Source organism: Purpureocillium takamizusanense, chromosome 9, assembly GCF_022605165.1.
Source record: "Purpureocillium takamizusanense chromosome 9, complete sequence".
Taxonomy (NCBI): Eukaryota; Fungi; Ascomycota; class Sordariomycetes; order Hypocreales; family Ophiocordycipitaceae; genus Purpureocillium; species Purpureocillium takamizusanense.
Window position 1 is genome coordinate 1849966 of NC_063076.1, and position 20230 is coordinate 1870195.

Consider the following 20230-nt stretch of genomic DNA (forward strand, 5'->3'; position numbering starts at 1 on the left):
AGACAGTGATCTGGCGGGGCCTGAAACATGACGCTGGTGGCTGGGCAGAATAGCGCGCTGCTGGTCTTCGAACCATCAACACTGGCAGTGACTGCGCTCGTTGATCTGGCGGACAGCAGTCCTGATTCCCGCTTCTCCCGCACACGTTGCTGTCATCTTCGTGATGAATTGCTGAGGCTGTTGTCGAATTAGTAGCACCTGGGGTTACACAGGCGCTGTAACCCGCCCGCGGGGCGCTATTTTTGGGCCCTGGAGTCGGTGTCGTCAAAGGTGATCCATGGACCGGGGCGTCAAATGATGATTGGAGCAGAGGGCATCCTGTCGGTTGTTTCAGGTCATGCAGGCGCCTGCCAGCCAATCACCACAACCTGGAGTGATGGCTGTTCTCGCAGCCTGGAGACATCCCCCTGTCGAGTTTTGCACGCGACCGATGAATGTCCACACATCTTCATTACATCTTCATTATTCTGGGAGAAGAAGGTATCAGTCTACCTTGAAGCTTGACTTTCGCAGCGCCGCAGCGTCATGATTGCTGTCCGCGACGCTCAGAGACCGGTTCTCACAGAAAGCAGAACTGCCCGCATCAATTCAAAGTACGCAGTACATAAGTCGCCATATTCTCTCACCCTTTGTGCTGGTGCATGGTACCTGACACTCTTTCCGCTAGGGCCTGCTTGTCAGGTGCCAGGTAGCTCCTCCAGCCGGATTTTAGCCGCCGCCACGTGAACGCCTTCAACGTGTGCGTCCCACAACCGAGCTTCTCCAACATCAACCCAAACACCGTCCGTTTTCTCCCACCCAAAACCACGTCCCAACATTCAATGTCCGCGCGAGCGCCGCGTGCGACACTCCGCCGTTCTTCTCGGTGATTCGGTTACGCCAACTGACGAGCCGAACCACTCCCTCCAAGGTAAAAAGAAGCCGCGTCTCGTTTTTTCCTTGCAAAGCCTGATGAACCTATTTATTGGAGCTGTCTGAACTCCTTTGTTGAAAATCATTTTATACGCATATTATTGTCTGACTTGCCATCTTCTCACAACTGTCTTGTGCGCCAATGCCTTGAGTGGTCCTCGGCTGACACAATATGTCTGCAGTTTCCCACAGCACATGCTCGAATGATGCGCTGGCTTGGACCACTGAGCTCTTGTCTACACGCCACGCCCGGATAATTCTTCACAATGGACGTGGTAAACGGAGCGGCACCTTCGGTGCAGAATGGCACTGGAGCGGGTCAGGACTCTTACAAGCTCAAATTTTGCACCGTCTGTGCCAGCAATCAGAATCGGTATGCACCATTGCAGCGCTTGATCGCCAGACGACTTCCACTGACGACGGAATAGGTCGATGGAGGCACATCTGCGGCTGTCGCAGGCCAACTTTCCCGTCATCTCCTTTGGTACCGGGTCGTTGGTCCGGCTACCAGGCCCGACCATCACGCAGCCCAACGTATACCAGTTCAACAAGACTTCGTATGACAGCATGTACAAGGAGCTCGAGGCCAAGGACCCGCGGCTCTACAAGAACAACGGCATCCTCAACATGCTCGATCGGAATAGAGAGGTCAAGTGGGGTCCGGAGCGCTGGCAGGACTGGGCCATTGGCGTGCCACGTCTGCAGCATGCGAAAGACCGCGGCCACGTTGGCACCGAAGGCGGCCTTGTGGACGTAGTATTCACTTGCGAGGAGCGTTGCTGGGATGCCGTCATCGATGATCTTCTCAACAGAGGTTCGCCGCTGAACCGCCCGGTGCATGTGATCAATGTCGATATCAAGGACAACCACGAAGAGGCCCACATTGGCGGGCAGGGTATCCTTGACCTTGCAACCTCGCTCAATAAGGCTGCAGCAGAAGAGCGCGAAGCGATAGGTGCCGCCGCGTTTGACAGCGGTAGTGCCGCCGGCCGGGCCAGCTTCGACGAGAGAGTGCCCGAGATTCTCGGGGCCTGGCAGGAACGGTGGCCCAATCTTCCATCAACCTGGACGCTCGCGTGGTTTTAGATGCTTTTGTGTTTTGCGTTCCACAAGTCATGATTGATGGTAGCCAGGCGTTCATTGGTCCGGTATTCACAACGGAGGGGGCAACGCGCATAAGAAGTTCTATATCAAATCTGCATCTCCCACTTTGGTTGTGGGCCATCTCCGTCATATCTTTCCTGTGGACGAAAGCTCCCGCCGCTCATTTACATAGGGTGACCGATGCTCTTCGGGTTTGACGTGTCCAGTAGGCAGGCGCCGGACTGTACACGGCATGAGGGGTTGCGAGCGGGTGCCACGGCACTTCTCGGCGGAAGCATGCGCTCCGTATAGTTTTGGGACATTGAGGTCGAAGCACGGATAACCCCTCCACCGGTGGCATCGCTTCTGCATGGCGGGTTATATCGGGCTACGGTGCGGAGTTCAGGCTCTGCAAACGAACTTTCGTGTGTCGGCCCAGGCCACTCGAAGCTTTAGCTTTTTCAGCTACCCTGGATAATGCCTCCTGAGTCCAGTGAGGTCGTTCGGCCAGCGCGGCGGGGTTAAAAGTAGGTCCCGTCTCGAGTAAATTGAACTGACGATAATTGGCATGAGCCCGAGTACTGGGTAGTAATAAGCTATGTACGTTTGAGCCAGCTATGCGGGTCGAGGAGCTGGTCTGATCACAGAGGAGTGAGTAGCATCAGCTCAACTCGTCAAACTCGGGGATAGTGTCGGCGAAATGTCACGCTCCCACACTCGTGTGTGGGACTGCCCCCGTCTCACGACCATTTACTCAAGAATCTCAGGCAAATAGGCGGCCTATGGTTTCAAGCGGATGTGCCGTTTCAGCGACCCACGGCCGGCAGCCGAGCGCCTCCGCCGCGTCGACGACATTCAGCTGCCATGAGCTAAATCGCGGGATGATGCAGATACGAGCAGCCGCCGCCGCTGTTCGGGTAGTTGCGCCTAACCCGGCGGAGCCATGGGCGGCCGTCCACATAAAGCTTGGCAAGGGAGCTTGTTTTATCGACATGCCATTGTATACGAAGTATATACAATCGTATTACTACTACCTGTAGTAGTATATGCGCGTGAGTAGTTGGGGCTGTGGCATCAGGTTTTTGCGACGACGGACGAAGACAACGATGGGGAGCGCGTACGCCGCCCGGCCTGGAGCGATCTCAGGTCATCAATCAACATTTCCCCCCCCTCCTGCGCTTCCAGCTGTGCCGCCCAATCTGTCCCAGTCGCCCCAGCGTCCGGATGTCTCGGCGCCGGGGGGCGGGCAGGGCTGGGAATTGCGACCGAGTCGGAGCGGTGCATTGCAGGGCGGGCGCTGTCTCACAGACGGGAAAGTAAAGCTCAGCTGGCCAGTTGCCAGCACACGGCGAGGGCAGCGGCAGCCGAGTAACAGTAGTATATGTAGTCAAGGGATCAGACACTGGCCTAGCATGTCGTCATATGATTCACGCAGTTTGTGGGAGAGGGGGAGAGAGACAGGCAACACGCGCGCGCGCAAATGATACACGTGATGGGAGCAAGCAGAAACCGTATTTGCATGCTTTCGCACGAGATCTTCTTTACTGCGGCGCGGCCGAGAGAGGATACCTCCTGTTCCCAACCAGCATGCTGGGCTCGACGCGGTCTCGACTTGTTCATCAAAAGGGGAAGGGAAGGGAAGGGGGGAAGGCACTTTTGCGCCGTGGGTTGGGCCGACCGACGGGGGCAAATTGCACGCCAGCAGTTCAGTACTAAACAAGATGGCAGTGCAGAACCGTCTGACGACGGGAGGGAATCCATTGCAGCCGAGAATTGCGTTGATGACGCCCAGGGGGGGGGGCAGGTGTCCGCTCGGTGCGCAGACTTGCAGCGCAGTCGGTGTTGTATCATTGGCGAGCACCCGGGGGGGGAAGAGCGGGTTCGCGTGCCCTTGCCTCGAAATGCGGGACCTGGCGCTTGGCGATGCGAAGTGAAGTGATTCCTCGCGCAGCGAGAGATGGGACCTTGGCCGCAGCAGTCAGTCAGTCAGTCAGTCAGTCAGTCAGTCAGTCAGTCAGTCAGTCAGTCAATCTGTGTGTGTGTGTGTGTCTGTCTGTGTGGATTACAATTCGTCCCTGATTCTCTGCATCCCTCTGCAGTCATATACGTGGGCTGCGTCGGACGACTCGTGCCTCCGTCCGCAGATGGGCGGTGGTTGGTTGGTCACGTTGGGAGAAGCTGCCCCGCGATATACTGTGATTGCTTGGCGTGGACCAACCCGCATTCACGGCTTCCAGGTCGGTCGTTCAGACGAAGATTTGCCTGCTTGCATGGCCGCGTCCCAAAACCTAAACCTCTCTGTCGTTAACTAATACCCTGCCTTTCCACCCCCCCGACACGATTGCTCGGACCCGCTGGCTCCGTACTCTCAATGAGTGCCAGCGATCCCGCCCCGCCGCCTGTGGCATGCCAGGCCAGCCTAGGCCAGGCACAGCTTGGTAAGGTTAGGTAGGTTGGACCGGGAAAAAAAGAGTGGGCGCTAGCGCATCCAGTGGGTTCGACCTAAATTCTCAACTGGACAAATCAGGGGCACGCCTCGGCGGTTAGGCCATTCGCGGACGGCGCTTGCTCAGGGGCAGATGATGGCCAGCCAGGGGAAGGGCAGACAGATGGGCAGGTCACCGGCAGACACAGCACATGGAGGGCAGGCAGGCAGGCTCAGTGAAATCAGGAACACGCAGGCGTCGGCCAGTGAGATGCTCGGAACTGAGCCCGGCGAGGTCGAGAATCATTATTCGCCGTCCAGTGTGCTGGATCTCTACCGGGCACCAGATCATGCCCGCCCATTCAGGAACCCGGGAAGGGGTCAGGGAACCGCCGCAGTGGAGCAGGAACCGCGGGCGCCGCTGACCAACCCACCCAATTCCTCCCCGCAGGGGTGACCACCGCCGACGCTGGCTGGTCCAGTGACCAGTGGTGACTGGTCGGTCACCATAGGGAATGTTGGACCTGGGCAAGCTGGGAATCAGAGGGTGGAGGGCAGCGCCTGGCGGCTCCCCAACGCCCGCCACAACCCAGTGGGACGACCGCGCGAGGAAAAGGAGCCGTGGGATGCTGGACAGGCGAGCCCGTGAACCCAAAGCTTGTCGAGAACGGGGCTCGCAGCCTCCGAACTGTGGGGTGGGAAGGGGGGCTTGCTCGTGGTGGCGCCTGCCGCAGCCCAGATGCCAGGGTTCCATCCATTCTTCGCAGGCCCCTTCCCAAGCATTCAGGGCCAGGGCAAGTTGCCAGGGCCCGGGGGGGAGGGGGCCAGCGGCGGGCGGTTGGAGGGCTGGGCGGCTTGTGCGGCGGCGGCGCAGTTGCCGGCAGTGGCTGCTTTGCCAGTCAGGTGCCACCAACTTTGGAATGGAACAGGAGAGCTTCCATCCAACCCCTGGGGGGGCCTCAACCATCCATCCCGTCATTTGTTGAACTTGTTGAAGCTGTGAGGCGGCGTGCTGTGCGCTTGCCCCCCCCCGGCCTGCCCCCCCGGCCTGGCCCCCTCCCCCCTGGCGGTTGCATGCATGGTTGGACACTTGTCGACATCAGTCAGGCACCGCATCGCGAGTGGACGTGTGAACCGTGCCAGATCAAAAGGCACAAGCACGAGGGCCGCGAACTCCATCGACACTGACACCATTTTGACTGTATGCTTCCTTTTCCTTCCTCCTTGCAGCCTGGGCAAGACGATTACGAGCGCCGCGACGACGTCAATACCTAGGGGCTTGTCTTCTCGACACGGACTTGTGTACATACCGCCTCACCATATCCCCGCCGCCGTCGTCCATTCAACTCCTTCCCGAAGCGAGGACACGCGGCCTTCGTGTTCCTTCGCACGTCGGCCAAGTGGGCAACATAAATTGCCTTCTTGCCTTGATATCATTTTGCACAGCAGGGGCAACGACGGCCTCATTTCCGACCGCCCGCGCAGCGCACGCTTCCCTGGCCCCTTGTTGTGCCCCGAGCCACCTCACCACGCCGCGGATTGCGCGCGCTCGCTACTTGCAACGCAGCACTCGGCCGTGCCGCTCCATCAACCCACCCGTCCGCCCGACCCCCTTTTGTCCCCCCGTCGACACGGCGCCGCCGCCCACGGTCGCATCCCTGGTTTCCACACTGCCGTTTCAGACGCACTCGCTTGAAGCCCGACGAGCGACCTGCGTACCGACCGACCTACTAGGGCGCGCGCCCGTATGTGCACGAGTCCCTCACGCAGGTTGGTGGTTTACAACGTACCTCCCCAGCACGGCACAGCAGAGGATCTCGCTATATTACCTTGTACGCGTGTTCCGCGCTCTGCTTGGTAGTTGCAGTATCTGCATTGTCTGTTTGTCGGCACGGGCTGCCCGTCCACCTCTCCCGGGCGCCCATTCGGAAACAAACTATCAGCGCGGCGCAGACCAACAGCACAGGCGCTTGCTTGCTTGTATCACGGCCGACTGAAGTAGCTATTTGCTTGCTTGCATCGTTACAGCAAGTTCTCTTGTTGTCGACTCAGCTGATGCCGTTTGGCGAACCTGTGGTCTCGAGCGCCTGGCAGTGAACGCTGGACAGGCCGGCGTTGAGCACCAACCAGACAGGGGGGGGCTACGATAGGTATAATACGGCACCTAAAGAGACGCTGACCAGGTCCTTGTCCGGCGGCACTCGGCGCCCTGTCTCGCCCCGAGTCGGAGCCCAAGTGGCCCATCAGCGAGCCACCCGACCTCACCACCTACCATTTCCTACCTACGAACGGGCCTTGCGACTGTGCACCACTGATACCGCCCGGCCAGGAACCACTACCACTGCATCACCGCCACCACCTCACCACCAGAACCCCCCCCCCCCCCCCCCCTCCTCCCGGCCACCCGCAAGGGGCAGTGGAGTGCTGCAATCCGCCCCGTGTGGGGAACGGCCACAACGCCTCGACGCACCCGCCTCAGTACCCGCCGCCGCCCCAGTGCCTCGCCGCCTTCTCCCTGGGCCTCCTCCGTGCGGTGAGACATTCGACCTCCACGACCAGAGGCCGCCGCCGCCGAAATCCTCCTTCGTGTGGCATCCATCCCTCGTTCCTTGCCGCCATACACCTCGCCGCACAACACCCCGACCATGAGCGCTGGAGGCCGCAATGCGCCGCTGTCTCCAGTCTCTATAGGCGGAAGCGAGTGGTCATTTTCCTCCAAGGTGCCGCCTTCTGCAGACGACGTCGGTCCGTATTCCGCCGTCAACAGCGGTCGTGGCAACCTTGCCTCGCCTCCCCATTCAGGAGGCTCCAACGGGGCCATGAGCATGAATGGCTTCCCCTCTGGACCGCGGAGCAATGGCGGGCCATCGCCGCCGCCCTCCATCGGCCGATCCAGCATCGGCACCAACATGTATTCGAGCAGAAGCGAGGGCAACCGCAACAGCACCCGCACCGACATCGACGATTCCGTATTGAACGAACACTACATCGCCCTCAGGGCCTTTCTCAACGCCCGCGATCCGGGCAGCAGGCAACAGCCCAACAAGGCCCGCGACAAGCTACTGCGCCTTTCGTCGGTGCAGTTCTACGAGCTAAGCACCGATGTCTACGACGAGTTGATGCGTCGCCAGGCCACGGCTCGGGCTCCGCCAAACGCCCCCAATGCGCCTCCCGCTTTTCTCCTGCCCGAAAAGTCGTTCCACCCCAAGCGAAACCAGGCCCGCCAGAGGCTGTCGTCGCTTGGCCCTCCGCGATTTAGGGACCTCGCGGCCGACGTCTTCCACGAGCTCGAGCGGCGATTTCCCCAGTTTGTAGGAGGTGACCCCATTCCCCGAGTTGGCAGCGCCATGTCGATGCGCGGCGGCCCCATGAGGACGGGCACGCCTGCCAACGGCAACATGTTCCCGCCTCGTGGCCAGAGCCGGATGCGGAGACCCTCGGATGCCAGCTCGATCCGTGGCCCGCCTCCGCCAGATGGCTACGGGATGCCCCCGTCCCCCAACATGCCGAACGGCGAATTTGGGCGGCCGATGCCTAAGCAGCTGAATCAAAACAACACAATCGTGCCAAACAAGAGCACCATGGTAGAGGAGGACGATGAGAACGGCGAAGAGGGGCTGGACGGGCTTGGCATGGCACGCAAAGGCGGCAAGCGCAGTGAAGTGAGTAACAAGTTGGCTGGCAGTTCCTGTCTCGGATCGCCGAACTAACATGTCTCCAGGCGGATGAGAAGGCGATTGGGGACTATGAAATCCAGGTCAAGGACCTGCGCGGAAAACTTGACAGTTTAGAAGACGCCATGAGGAAAAAGGACGAGGAGATGAACAGCATCCTGGACGGGGAGCGTTCGCGAGCGACGGCCGCCAACATGGAAAAGAAAGAGTGGGGAGATGTTCGACTGAACCTGGAGAACAAGTTGGCGGAGGCGCAGAGTCTCAACAAATCGATCAAAGACGAGCTCGAGCGTGTGCGAGACGACCACGACAAGGAAGTCCGCGAGCTCCGCGACGAGCTGGCCGAGATGCATCAAGGGTCAAGGGGCGGGCCCACTGACCCTGAACTGCAACGAGAGAACGACGAACTGCGCGAATCCTTGCGGCAGCAGCAGGCGGTCACGGAAGAGGTCCGGCAGGAAGCCCAGCAGTTTTTGACGGAGATGCGCACTCTTTCTCAGCAAAGCAGCTCGACATATGAAAAGCAAGCCGAGATGGAGCAGACGATCGAGCGGCTGGAGAACGAGGTCCGAGAATGGAGAAGCCGGTACGCCCGTGCCAAAACCCAGGTGCGCAGCATGCGGGCCTCTTCTCTCGGCCTCACGACGGAGCCAGGCGTCGCACATTTCGTTCGCGACCGGGGTTTCATCGAGGAGAACGGGCTCATCAAGGACGTGCACGTCACCCAATTCCAGATCGCCATCGACGAACTGCTTCAAACCGCGCGAAAGGAGGCGCCCGACAAGGTGACCGATGCTATGAAGCTGGTCGTGGTCAGCGTCCGTCGCATCACCAAGGATCTTGACGAGTCGGCTCCTCGCGGCGACGACGAGCAAGCCCAGCAACACGTCAAGCTTAAGGCCAAGGTGTCCTCGACCGCCAATGGGCTCATCACGGCATCGAAAAACTTTAGCGCCGGAGCCGGGCTGTCTCCCGTCTCCCTTCTCGACGCAGCTGCATCACACCTCAGCAACGCGATCATCGACCTGCTTGGAACGGCGAAAATTCGAACCACTCCTGCCGGTGAGCTAGAGGAAGAGGACGACAGGTCCCTGACGCCCGTGGACTCTACTGCCTTTTTCTCGCCTCGCAGCCCGACCGAGGCATCGGCGCAGGACAGTCTACCTCCGCCACCGCCGTTCCAGGGCCTAGGGGGAGTCCGGGCGAGCGCCGAGTCATCGGCGTACAGTCCCATCAGCTCCCCCCGAGAATCCATCGACCCGTATCCCGGATCTGGCGTCAACGGCTTGGCCAACGGTGGCGGCTACATGGGCTATGACAAGAGCCAGGCAACAAGCTCTGGAGGATATGGACTACAGCGGCGCGACAGCCGAGCTGCAGACCTCAAGGTAGCTAGCTACGGCACCTATACGTACGGCTCCTGAGTCTAGCAGCACCGCTGGCGGGTAGTGTAGATCTACCTGGGCGACCAGATGGCGGTTCTGGTGTCAGACATTCAAAGACTGGTGACGTGCGTCCGAAACAATTCAGACGTTGGGCAAATCACCGATCAGGTGGACTCGATCGCGGACATTGTCGGCAAAGTCATCTCGGAGACAGACAAGAACGGATATCGCGGCTATACTGCCCAGCTCAGCGACTGACGGCAGCGACTACTCGAAGCCATGGATCGCGGCCTGGGTCTCGCAAGCTCGGGAGTCGATGTGGCCGGCAGAGATTGGCACATGTGGGCGCAGACTCTGCCACCCGTCGCGCGCGTTTGAGCTTGCCTGCGAGACCACGGGCCGAGTTCAGCGCATTGGCAGCGTCGGTGGTCCCGAGGCCGACGAGTTTTCTTGATGCGAGTTCACACAACGTTCAAAAGCCCCAATGCTTCCGATCGCCGTGGTGACGAGGTTTTCTGGGGCTCTTCATAATGTTTAACAAGCCGCCGCCGAGGCGGGCGGTGCGTCTACCCGACTGGGAACGGCTTCTTGATACCCCCTTGCGAGAGAGAAAGAGAAGAAAGAGAGAGCGTTTGTTGAGGGACAGACCATGGTGCAGAGAGGGCTCGTCCTTGTTCAAGAGACGACGCGTCATCGCTAGGCGACGTTGTGATGGACAGCATGGACGCGGACGATCCCATCAGGTGATGATGATAGGCGATGGGGTTGGGTATGGAGGTATATACTCGGTACAGTACACGCTGGCGTTTCGAATTGGGGTTGGAGCATTGCTTGGTGTAGCATAGGGGCGAGTTGCAGCCCAGATCACAGCCCGCCAGACTGCATGCAGTCCAGGGGCAGAATATAACGTTTGACGAGGAGTGTCGTCGAGGCCTTGTCGCGGTCCGTGCAGGGAATGTGCCGAGGCGTAACAAGGCGCGTTGCGACGAGGAGCACGGGGCGCCGTCTGAGAGATGCTACAGTTTGTCCCTACGCACATGCGTCGACAGACAGCCACTGCATTGGAGCCGTGCATGATGGAACGTTTCCAGAAGCTCGGGGCGGTGGAGGCAGCGAGCAGCCGAGCAGTCGGGACGCAATGGGGTGCTACTCGGTACATACCTACTGTAGTACTACTTCATCGGTCGGTCCACTCATCCATCATCATCACTCACGCTTCCTTGCCCCCAATGGTTTGTACGAAGCACATACAAAGCACGTGCGGTCCACCCCGCCGAGTGTCTACTTGAGAGTTGAGACCTAGTACTCATCAACAAGAAGGGGAAGTTGTTCTTCTCTAATAAATACCAACTTGGGAGTTTCAATCTAGCAAGTATACTGTACCACATCTGAAGCCAAAAGACTGGAAACACACGACTCTCTCCAACCCCCTCCCTCCAACTCTGGCCGCGTTCGTTCATTCATTCCAACTATTCAGCCAGCCCAAAGGCCATGATGATGGCATCAATCGTGTGGTAGGCGACGAATGGCAGCGTCATGCTCAACCTGCCCCACGCAATCGCAAACTTGTACATGTCTTCTTTGGGCGCGGTCCTGGCGGCAAGGATTTCCCCAGCCCGACCCAGGAGGGCATCGGAGCGCGCGTCGAACCTGTCGCCCCAGCCGGGCTCCATGTCGCCGCCGCCGCCGCCGGCTGTGGCGAGGAGCTGCTCGTGCCACAGGCCGTGCATCTCGCGGACGATGGGCGCCAGGTCCTCGCTGACGCCGAGCGGCCTGCGCGCCTCCATCTGCGCCGCGCCGTCGTGGATGAGGTCGTAGAAGGAGTCGTAGAAGCCGCTCCTCGCCGAGTCGGGCAGCGGCTGGCGCGCGGCGGCCCTCTTGAGCGAGCAGACGAGCGGCTCGGCGAGCCCGGACTCGGTGACCTGCTCCTTGGCCATCTGGAGGATCTCCCACGTCCACTGCCAAAAGTCCGGGTAGCGGCCGACGTACCTCTCGAGCGTCGCGAAGATGCGCCTGTGCCGCGAGCGGCAGAAGCTGTACGCCGGCGAGGTCGCGGCCACCCGCCCGTCCTCGCGCCCGCCGAGACGCGCCCGCCGGTGGCCGCGGAAGTACTCGCAGAGCTGGCCCGACAGGATCGTCGACATGGTCCTCATGGACTCTTTCAGGGTGAGCCCGTCGGGGTAGAGCAGCCGCAGCAGGTTCCTGGTCTCGCCCGTCTTGATGTCGATGTCCAGGTCCATGACGTCGTTGGCCAGCCCGGACCCGATGAGGGAGTCGATGCCGGCGTTGTCGAACCACGAAGCCCCGTCGCTGCACATGTAGGCCGAACCGATGGTGTCGATGCCCCGCACCGCGATGATGAGGTCGTGGTCGAGGTCGTGGTCGATGCGCGCCTTCCTCGGCGTCTTGAACGTTCGGGTGTTCTCGCAGTTGTTCATGGCGCGGACGTATCCCTGCGTGATGCGCCAGAAGGACCGGTCCTGACCCGAACGTCCGTCGTCCAGCTCCGGGACAGCGGCGCGCGCGAGATCCTCAAAGGCCTTGAGTCTGTCGTTGAACTCGTCCTTGCCCTTTGCCCAGTCGACCCCGGTCAGGGCCGAGTACACGTAGTCCGCCTGCTGGGTGTTGGGCTCCAGCGTGAAGGCCTGGCACATCATGAGGTAGAAGGGGAACAGGACGATGATGGGGGGGTCGCAGTCCAGGCCGGTGAGCAGCTTGCCCCAGGCCGTGAAGTGCTCGTCGTTGGCCGCCTTGGAGGAGTGGTACTCGTTCTGGATGCTGACGGGGCAGTCCGTGTTGTCGGCCGCGAGGAGCAACGCCGCGCCGACCTCGAGGGTGAGCTGGTAGGCAAGCTCGATCAGGTTCAAGTCGTGCAAGCCCGAGCTCGATCGTCTCTCCTCGTCGATCAGGTCGTGGAACCAAGCCGCGAACGGCTTCACGAGCTCCTCCGTCTCCTTGCTGGGCCGGTACTTGGCGATGGCACTCCTGACCCACGGAGACAGCTCCGACGTGAGAGGGTACGATCCGATGTTTCGGCCAGAGCTTGGGACCTCTGCGGGCGGGCGTTGGCACTCGGTCGTGGTCCAAGGCCGCTCGATGCTCGTGGCCTCTTCGGTCGTTTGCTCGCACGACCCATTCATGTGCTCATGGGAGTCGTTGGTGAAGGCTTTAAAGGCCGCTAGCGCAGGGCCAGTATAGCGCATCTTCCTAACGTCGATCATGTTGTTTGATGATACTGTCGCCATGGTGTAGCTAGTGTCGTGCTTGCTTGCTTACTGACTTACACACACGCATACACCAATGTTCATGAGTAACAAAAGGGCTCAAAAAGGCAGAGGAACGCCACGCATTATATATATATATATCTCGAAAACAGCTGTTATCTGCAAGGTAGACAATAAGATACTTTTGCTTGGCTCCGTGTCCGGTTGGCAGGCAACGGAATTGCCTGGTCATGGCCGTGCATAAGGTACGTATGTACAATACCGTACCGTACCGTACTGTACAGTATACTCTACCCCAGGTTCAGAGATGAACCACCAATAGTCTGACAGAGAGTCAGCTGGCCGTCGCTACACGCTGTGTGCGGCTTGCGTTATTTAGCAAGACCGGAAGGTGCATGCATTTGAATGATTAATGTCACCGGGCCACGTTGCGGTGGGTGCACAGCGTTTGCAGATGACAGCTTATGGTAGGGTTGGTGGGCTTGAAGCCGTACGCCCATTATTGTCGGCGGTGCGAGAACCTATTGTGTTATGGAGACACTTTATATGTGGCTCCAACGGGCTATCAATGGAATAGCATGTACTGTACATTTACCTGGTATACTGTACATTTTCCTACCGACTGAATACCACCATGGGCGACGATCACGACGCGCGCGGAACCAACGTGCGTCGGAGCTTGGGGACTCTTTGGCACGGCTGACGACATGAGCACAATGCCAAACACTCCCAAATGAGCCTGGGGCATTCGCGAAGGGGAGGGGGGGGTTGGTGGAAGAGGGTGGTTGATAGTAAAGGTACGTAGGGCTACTATGTACGTGCAGAACGCCGGGCCGGGCGGGCAGGCGGGAGGCGATGGCATGGGGGCAAGGAGCACTTGCGACGAGGCACGACAGGCAAGGGGCCGCTGAGCTGAGGGAGAAAAGGGAAAAGCCTCCCTCCCGAGTCCTACCCGCCCACCCTCTCTCGAATTGTCAAAGTCGATTTTGGGGCAAGGGGAGCGAAGGAGGAGGGAGGGGAGGGACGGAGAGGGACGGTGAGGGTTGCGATTTCACGTGACAGTGTAACGAATGCGGAACAGATGGGGAAAGGGCCGCCGGCCCCCCCTCGAGGCGCCGCCACCCTTGGTTGTCGTCACTCTGTCGGCGATGCCGCTGCGTGTCCGTCACCCGGCCGGCCGGCGGGAGCGAGTCAGGGCGATCATGGATGGATGGGAGGACCGCATGGCGGGCGGGCAGGCAGATAGGCAGGGAGGCAGGCAGGCAGGCAGGTAGCCCGGGTGTACGTACAATGGAGCAAAGGTAGACGAGACGCAGGTACGGTCGGTCATTCTGTCCATCAGTCTGGCTGTTCCACATGCGTGAGTGCAGGCATGCCTATCGTTCGTGCGTGCGTGCGTGTGTGCGTGTGCAGGGAAACAAGGGGCAGTTGAGACGCGTGTGTGCATGTGCCAGAGTCGCATTGGATTCAGGCCCCAATCTTAGATTAGTACAGTACGAAGGGCGAACGGAGAAGAAAAAAAAAAAGAAGGGCCTGAGGGGCGGCGTATGAATGCGCTCGAGCGCCGCGCATAGGGCTGATGAGTCGTCGTCACCAACCTATGGACGGAAACCATCCACGCCGGCTGGGGCAAGTGGCAGCATGCGCACCTTGTGCACACACACACATCTTGGCTGGCGTTCGACCGGATGATGCGTGGCGGCGGGAGGAAAAAGGGTGGGTGTTTCGGATGCGTGCAAGCAGACGTCTTGTCTGCCCCTTGTCAAGGAACGCGGATGATGGCAGGGTTCCATGCAGACTGCAGTACCTTTTTCGGTGCACGACGATGCCCTGAAAAGAGAAAGGGCGGGCGGCGCATGAGGCTGCCCCGGCCTAGTACCTTATGTAGGTTGACCGACGCCCCCCCCCCCTCAGATAGGCCTGGCCGCCCATTTCCGGTTGGGACGGTTTCCGCCAGCGCCTGAGGTGCCCAAGGGTGGTGGTGGTGGGGGCACCGGGGCGTCTGCCCCAGCTAGGTCGGCTTCTTCATGGAGCCCTTCGTTGAGGCGAGCTGGAAGCGAGGAGCCCGCCCTGGAGGCAGAGGCACCGAGACGGACGGACGGACGGACGGACGGAGCCTTCCACCCAGGTTCTAGCGAAGTTAGGGGCCACGGGGGCGTCGCCTCGGGTGCCATTGCCACTGCATAAAACTGCCCGTCCGCCTGCGACTGCCCGCCCAGCACCTAATAAGTTAGTACTGAGGTGCCCACCCGCCCGCTGACCGCCCGCCCATGCCCGCACTCCCGCCTGGGGTGCAGAGGTCTGGCGATTCATCCGTTCTCATCCATTCCTCCACTCAATTCGCATCTGAAACCTCTTCACTCACTCGTCCTCGCCGACAACATTCTCCCAGCCGCCGCTGCTCCTCGAAGAATCGCAATTGCATTGCGCTCGTCAGGGTTGAAGACGCGGCAAGGTGACTACAACGGGCGGCTCTACTCCCGAAAGACGACGTTGTTGCGAGATCGCGGGGCACCCCTGTCGCCAGCCAGCCCGCGCGGCAAACCAACACACACACAACCGCCTCACAGGCACGCACGCACGTCACACCACCTCGGCCGCAGCCTCTCTGTCAATCGTGTCGCCGTCGACGAACGGCCAAACGCCCTTGATCGCCAGATACACCGCTGCCGGCCTCTGCCCTCGCCGACATTTCTTGCTGGCCGCGCCCGCTTCTTTATCCTCGCCGACTCTCGTCTAGCAAAGCAGCATTGTTGCATTCGCCACTTGTCGCGTGCCTTTTGTTCTGCCCGACGACTTGTTCGGGTGCCGAATTCAGCCAGTATTAGACTGCGTCTCGTCTGCGGCCTGTGTCGCAAACGGAGACGCCACCATGCACCCTCAGCCCAGTGCATCCCACGACATGATGGAGCTGCCACGCAGCGCAGACCTCAACTCGTCATCACCATTATCGGCGAGCGATACATTCGGGGCCGCTGCCATGGATGCCCCAATCTCGGCCGGTGCTGCAGTTGTCGCCCAGGGTGCGGCGCCCCTCGTCGTCATGACCAAGGCCCCCAGCGACGGCCAAGGCGACGACTGTCAAACGCCTGCAACCCCGTCTAGAGGCGGTGCATCCGGCAACCATGGCCTCGCAACGGTCGTTGGCGTCGACGCTCCCTCAGAGTCAGAGGCTGACTCCAGCCTCGCCGCGCCCGCATCGCAATCCGCATCGGACAAGCAAACGTCAGCAGTCCCCGACCGGGATCCCGAATCTTGGGTCGCACCCCCGGCTGCCCTGCAGACCCCGGCTGCCGGGATGCCTGCAGCGGGTGATGCCGCCGCCCTGGCGACCCTTCTCGGCGTGCATCCGACATCACGTCCACAACCTCCACAACCATTACCGCAATTGCAACCGCAACCTCGATCCAACCCCACCTCGACCAGCGCCGCCCGCACCCTGACCACGCCAAGCGAGACCCCTCCCTCTGCGCGCTCGCCCACGGAATCAACGCCTGCGACGTCTCAACAGCAGCACTTTGAAAGCGCCGTGCCAATGGGCCTTGGAGCATCGAAGCCGTCTGTCAACGACGAGCCCGCCGCCGCCGCCGCCGCCGAACCGTCGCTGCCTGGTCGTGGCCAAGAGGAGCGTGACAGCGCTCATTCCGTCGACCCTCAATGCCCTCCTCCCCCGGTCCAAGCCACTGCCGGTTCACCCGCCGATCATGGTGGAGCCCATGGGGGCCTTGCTACGCCCCCGGAGCTGGAGCCTGCGGCCAGCGACGACAAATTCCACATTGATTACGATTATGACGACGCCCAAGGACACCGCATCCTGCGACTCAAGCCCACGACCGCTCAGTGGGACGACTTCCCCGCCGTTCTGGCGTATGCCAGGAAACTTGGCGCCGAGGGCGACGGCTGCTTCAAGGTCATCATTCCTCAGAGCCTATGCGAGCCGCTCCCGGACAAGGCATCCAAGGCAGTCCCTGCCAACGCATACAGGGTAAAGCAAATTCGCAAGACGACCTTCTGGCAGGTTAGCACCGTGCCATCCGATGGCGAGTTTAGCTCATTGAATACGGGCCCCGAGTTCGCCGGCACCGTCGACGCGGCGTTCAAGAACCTGCGGAGGCTGTTCAAGACCAACAAGGACAGGCAGATGCGAAATGTACGCTACAGGGTTGATGTCCCCGCGTGGACACCGAGACAGCGGCTTGAGGCCGGGGTCCCGGAACGCAGCCCACTCCATCCTCTCAAGGGCGACAAGCTGGATCACACCAAAGCCGTCATCCCCGGCATCCACACCCCTTATGTGTACGAAAGTGGGCCATACTTTGGCGCGACCTTTCAGATACACGCCGAGGACTTCCGTCTTGCCTCTCTCAACCATCTCTACAAGGGCCGCAAGATTTGGATCGTCATCCCATCCACGGCCGTCGACATCGCCGAGAAGGCGCTCGGCCGAGGCACCGGCTGCTCGCAATTCATGCGCCACCGTGCCGAGTTCTTCTTCCCCGACAAACTGGACAAGTTGGGCATCCCGTACCGCTTCGTCGACCAGCGCCCCGGCGAGACAATCGTCATCTTGCCCGACGCTTATCACGAGGGTTTCAGTACCGGCTACACCATCGCCGAGGCCAAGAATTATGCCGACGCGAGCTGGAACACGGACGCGTACCAGCCCTGCGACGTCACTTGTAAGCTGGTCACGGCGATCCCCGCGGCTTTCATGCGGCCGCTGGACCAAGGCGAGATGAGGCTGGATCTGTGCGCGGCATACGGTGACGATGGAAAGCTGAAGCCCTTGGAGGTTTCGCAGAAGCGATCACACGACGCATTGGGCGACGGCGTGGACGTCATAGCCGTTGCGCCGTTCGTTTCCAAGAGTATGCAGTCTACGACCCCTGGAGGACCAGATTTGAAGCGCGTTAAAGTGTGAGTGGTGACGACAGCATGAGAATTGCTTTTACGCAGCCATGACAGGATTCGTACCTGTACTTTTGGCGTTTGGAGGGAAAACCTGTACAAGAAAGAAGCATATCCGCACGTCTTGTGGACAAAGGGAGTCGGGAAAACGTGCTTCGGGCTGCGTGTTTGGTTCTTTTGCTGCAATATACCCAGTGTACTTGGGGATGATGATCACCGCCGGGATTAGGAACAACGGCGTCGCATGTTGGGATTGCTTGCGAGCCAACGACGACGGTGGACAGGCTGGTTGGTGAAGGGGGGAGCAAGTGATGACTGCTACAAAGCCTAGTTGGGATGGCGGTACCACGCATTTAGACAGCCTTTGGCACTTCAAGGCATTTGCTACTCGGGGCGGATCGATGTATGGTCGGGATGGGTGAAGGAATGGATTGTGACATATTGCCATTTCTTTGAACTTGGGGGACATAATCGTAAACAGCACAACCCGTTATTGAAACATGACTCCCCCAGCTTGTTGCCCCATGCTGCTATCCTCGTCGTTGAACCGTTCGAGGGCGGGTTTCTCCCATGATATTGTACAGAATGCCGACGCCGTTGCACAGTCGAGTGCGAGTTCCATTTGTTGCTCCCATCCCATCCCATCCCGGCTGGGCCCATTGGTCGACCCGTGGACTATTTTCGACGGGGACGACGATGCTGACTATCCAACCCAACATGTGTGCCACCGCTGTCGCTCTTCAAGGCGCGCCGCGCGCCGCACAGCCGTCCTACAACGTGTCGTCTCCGCGCTTCTGCCTCTCCTGCCGGGCGACCTCGTCCCTGAAAGCGTTGCGGCCGGCGCCTGTGGTGCCCTGGCGCTCAAACGAGGGGTCGACGGGGCTGCCGGCGAGGCTGCCGAGGCCGTCGCTGTCGCGGCGGGGCCGCGTGGCCGAGGGCAGCTCGTCCGAGTAGTAGCCGTGGCCGCCGGGGAGCGGCGGGGAGACGGGCGTGGCGTCGAGCTGGATGCCATTGTCCTTGGCGGCAGCGCCTCCGGCCCCGCCGCTGCGGAAGAGGTCCCTCCTCCTGCTGCGGCCGTCGTAGCCGTGGTGGCGGCGCCGGCGGGCGCGGCTCATGATGTCGCCGAGGTCGATGCGGCGCGTCTTGCGGTTCCAGACGCAGAGGCCGACGACGAGGAGGGCGATGGTGCCGAAGACGACGGGCAGGGCGATGACGAGGGTGTCGCCCTTGGGGACGGGGCTCGGGGTGGTGTGATCGAGGTCCGGGTCGGTGATGGCGACGGGCAGGGCGAGCGTCTTGTTGGTCACCTCGTACGAGCCCTTGACCGAGGCGTGGAGCGAAATGGTGACGTTGTTGAGGCGGTTGCCCTTGAGGAACGAGCGGTCCACCTTCCACGCGCGGAAGCCCCAGGCGGCGGGGACGCGCTCAAACGTATCGAGGAGCACCATCTCCTTGGATGTGGTGTTGAGGTACTCGAGCCGCACGGCCACCTCGTACGTCGAGTTGCCGGCGAGCTTGTCCGACGTTCGGTTGTAGTAGTCGGGGTCCCAGGTGACTGTGTTGTGCCCCTCGCCGTTAGCAATTTGTAGCTGTATGAGCAACAACAACCCGTGCTGCCTCCTTGCCGGTAGAAGAGAGAGAAGGGGGGGAAGATATCTTACTGTAGTAGGTGCTGCCGGTGAGGAGCGTCGAGTTGGCGGCAGGCCGGCAGAAGGGGGCATTGGGCCCGTCCTTGTTGAAGCAGCGGGAAAAGGAGCCCTCGCCCGTCTTGGCGTTGGTGGCCGTCGGGTTCGGCGGCTCGCCGGTGCTCGTCGTGATCTGGCCCCAGGTGGTCCACGTGTAGACCGACGCCGTGAGGTCGTGGGGGGCGGCGTCGGCGACGGCCGAGGGCGTACCGTCGATGGTGGTGAGGCTGGGCGTGACCGTCTTGGACGGCTGGCCCTCGTCGTCGACCACGACCCACGGGTCCGCGGCGCGCCAGCGGTCCGTCGGGCTCTCGCGCCGGTCGAGAGCTGGCGGTGGTGTCGGTGCGGCGGCGGTGTCAGGTGCGGCATCGCGGGCCTGCAAGGCGGTGGCGGGGACGGCGCCCACGGCGCGGGAGTAGACGGCCAAGACGGCCAGGAAGGCGGGAGCGCGCATTGCGGAGTGGAGCGGTCGGGTATCCGGCCGTGTGTGTGTGTGTGTGTGTGTCGGAGTGATGCGGTGTACTGTCACGACGATTTTCGCCGCGGCGGGCGGGATGAAGCACGGAAAGCGATGGCCTGTCTCGGGTTGGCAATCGACGGCGGTGCAAGCCAGGCAGGGGCGATTGATGAACGCAAACGCGCGCGCGACGAGCGTCTAGGGAAAAAAAAGAAAAGAGGACGCGCCGGAGGGATGCAGAAGGGAACAAGGGATGAAGGGGATGACGGTAGTAGTAGAATCAAAGACCAAAAACTAGAAGCGGCATGGAAGGCCCGGAAGCTTTCCCTTGGCGGTGCAAAGTACGAAGTTCGCGGTACCTTAATTAGGCTACATAGGTACTTCGTACCTGCCTACTTGGTGGTGCGACGAGGCTTTTTTCCCCGTTCCATTGGCCGGCGGGTCGTTGACTAACTACGTACCTACAGCCAGCGAATG

The 20230-nt window shown here is 60.8% G+C and overlaps 6 protein-coding genes across 6 annotated transcripts; 4 read left to right on the plus strand and 2 right to left on the minus strand.

Moving 5' to 3' along the window:
- The first annotated feature begins 667 nt into the window (after window positions 1-667).
- On the plus strand, window positions 668-2553 carry SSU72 (Protein-serine/threonine phosphatase). Its single transcript, XM_047991055.1, has 3 exons — window positions 668-910; window positions 1095-1285; window positions 1341-2553. Exons 2-3 carry the CDS (start codon window positions 1179-1181, stop codon window positions 1996-1998), a joined length of 765 nt encoding a protein of 254 aa, XP_047847065.1. The 5' UTR covers window positions 668-910; window positions 1095-1178; the 3' UTR covers window positions 1999-2553.
- A 4512-nt stretch (window positions 2554-7065) lies between these two features.
- Window positions 7066-9518, plus strand: SPA2_1 (component of the polarisome; the record flags this gene model as incomplete). Its single annotated transcript, XM_047991056.1, has 2 exons — window positions 7066-8082; window positions 8142-9518. The coding sequence occupies 2 exons, from the start codon at window positions 7066-7068 to the stop codon at window positions 9516-9518; spliced, it is 2394 nt and encodes a 797-aa protein (XP_047847066.1).
- Window positions 9519-9566: 48 nt separating this feature from the next.
- SPA2_2 (component of the polarisome) lies at window positions 9567-9737 on the plus strand (the record flags this gene model as incomplete). Its single annotated transcript, XM_047991057.1, has 1 exon — window positions 9567-9737. One exon carries the CDS (start codon window positions 9567-9569, stop codon window positions 9735-9737), a length of 171 nt encoding a protein of 56 aa, XP_047847067.1.
- A 1211-nt stretch (window positions 9738-10948) lies between these two features.
- Window positions 10949-12700, minus strand: JDV02_009397 (uncharacterized protein; the record flags this gene model as incomplete). The annotated part of the gene is made up of 1 exon (XM_047991058.1): window positions 10949-12700. The coding sequence occupies one exon, from the start codon at window positions 12698-12700 to the stop codon at window positions 10949-10951; it is 1752 nt and encodes a 583-aa protein (XP_047847068.1).
- A 2381-nt stretch (window positions 12701-15081) lies between these two features.
- On the plus strand, window positions 15082-18121 carry JDV02_009398 (uncharacterized protein). The gene has a single exon (XM_047991059.1). The coding sequence runs from the start codon at window positions 15576-15578 to the stop codon at window positions 17622-17624; it is 2049 nt and encodes a 682-aa protein (XP_047847069.1). The 5' UTR covers window positions 15082-15575; the 3' UTR covers window positions 17625-18121.
- Window positions 18040-20056, minus strand: JDV02_009399 (uncharacterized protein). The gene is made up of 2 exons (XM_047991060.1): window positions 19273-20056; window positions 18040-19166 (listed from the first exon to the last, which is right to left on the minus strand). The coding sequence occupies exons 1-2, from the start codon at window positions 19748-19750 to the stop codon at window positions 18382-18384; spliced, it is 1263 nt and encodes a 420-aa protein (XP_047847070.1). The 5' UTR covers window positions 19751-20056; the 3' UTR covers window positions 18040-18381.
- Window positions 20057-20230: the final 174 nt, after the last annotated feature.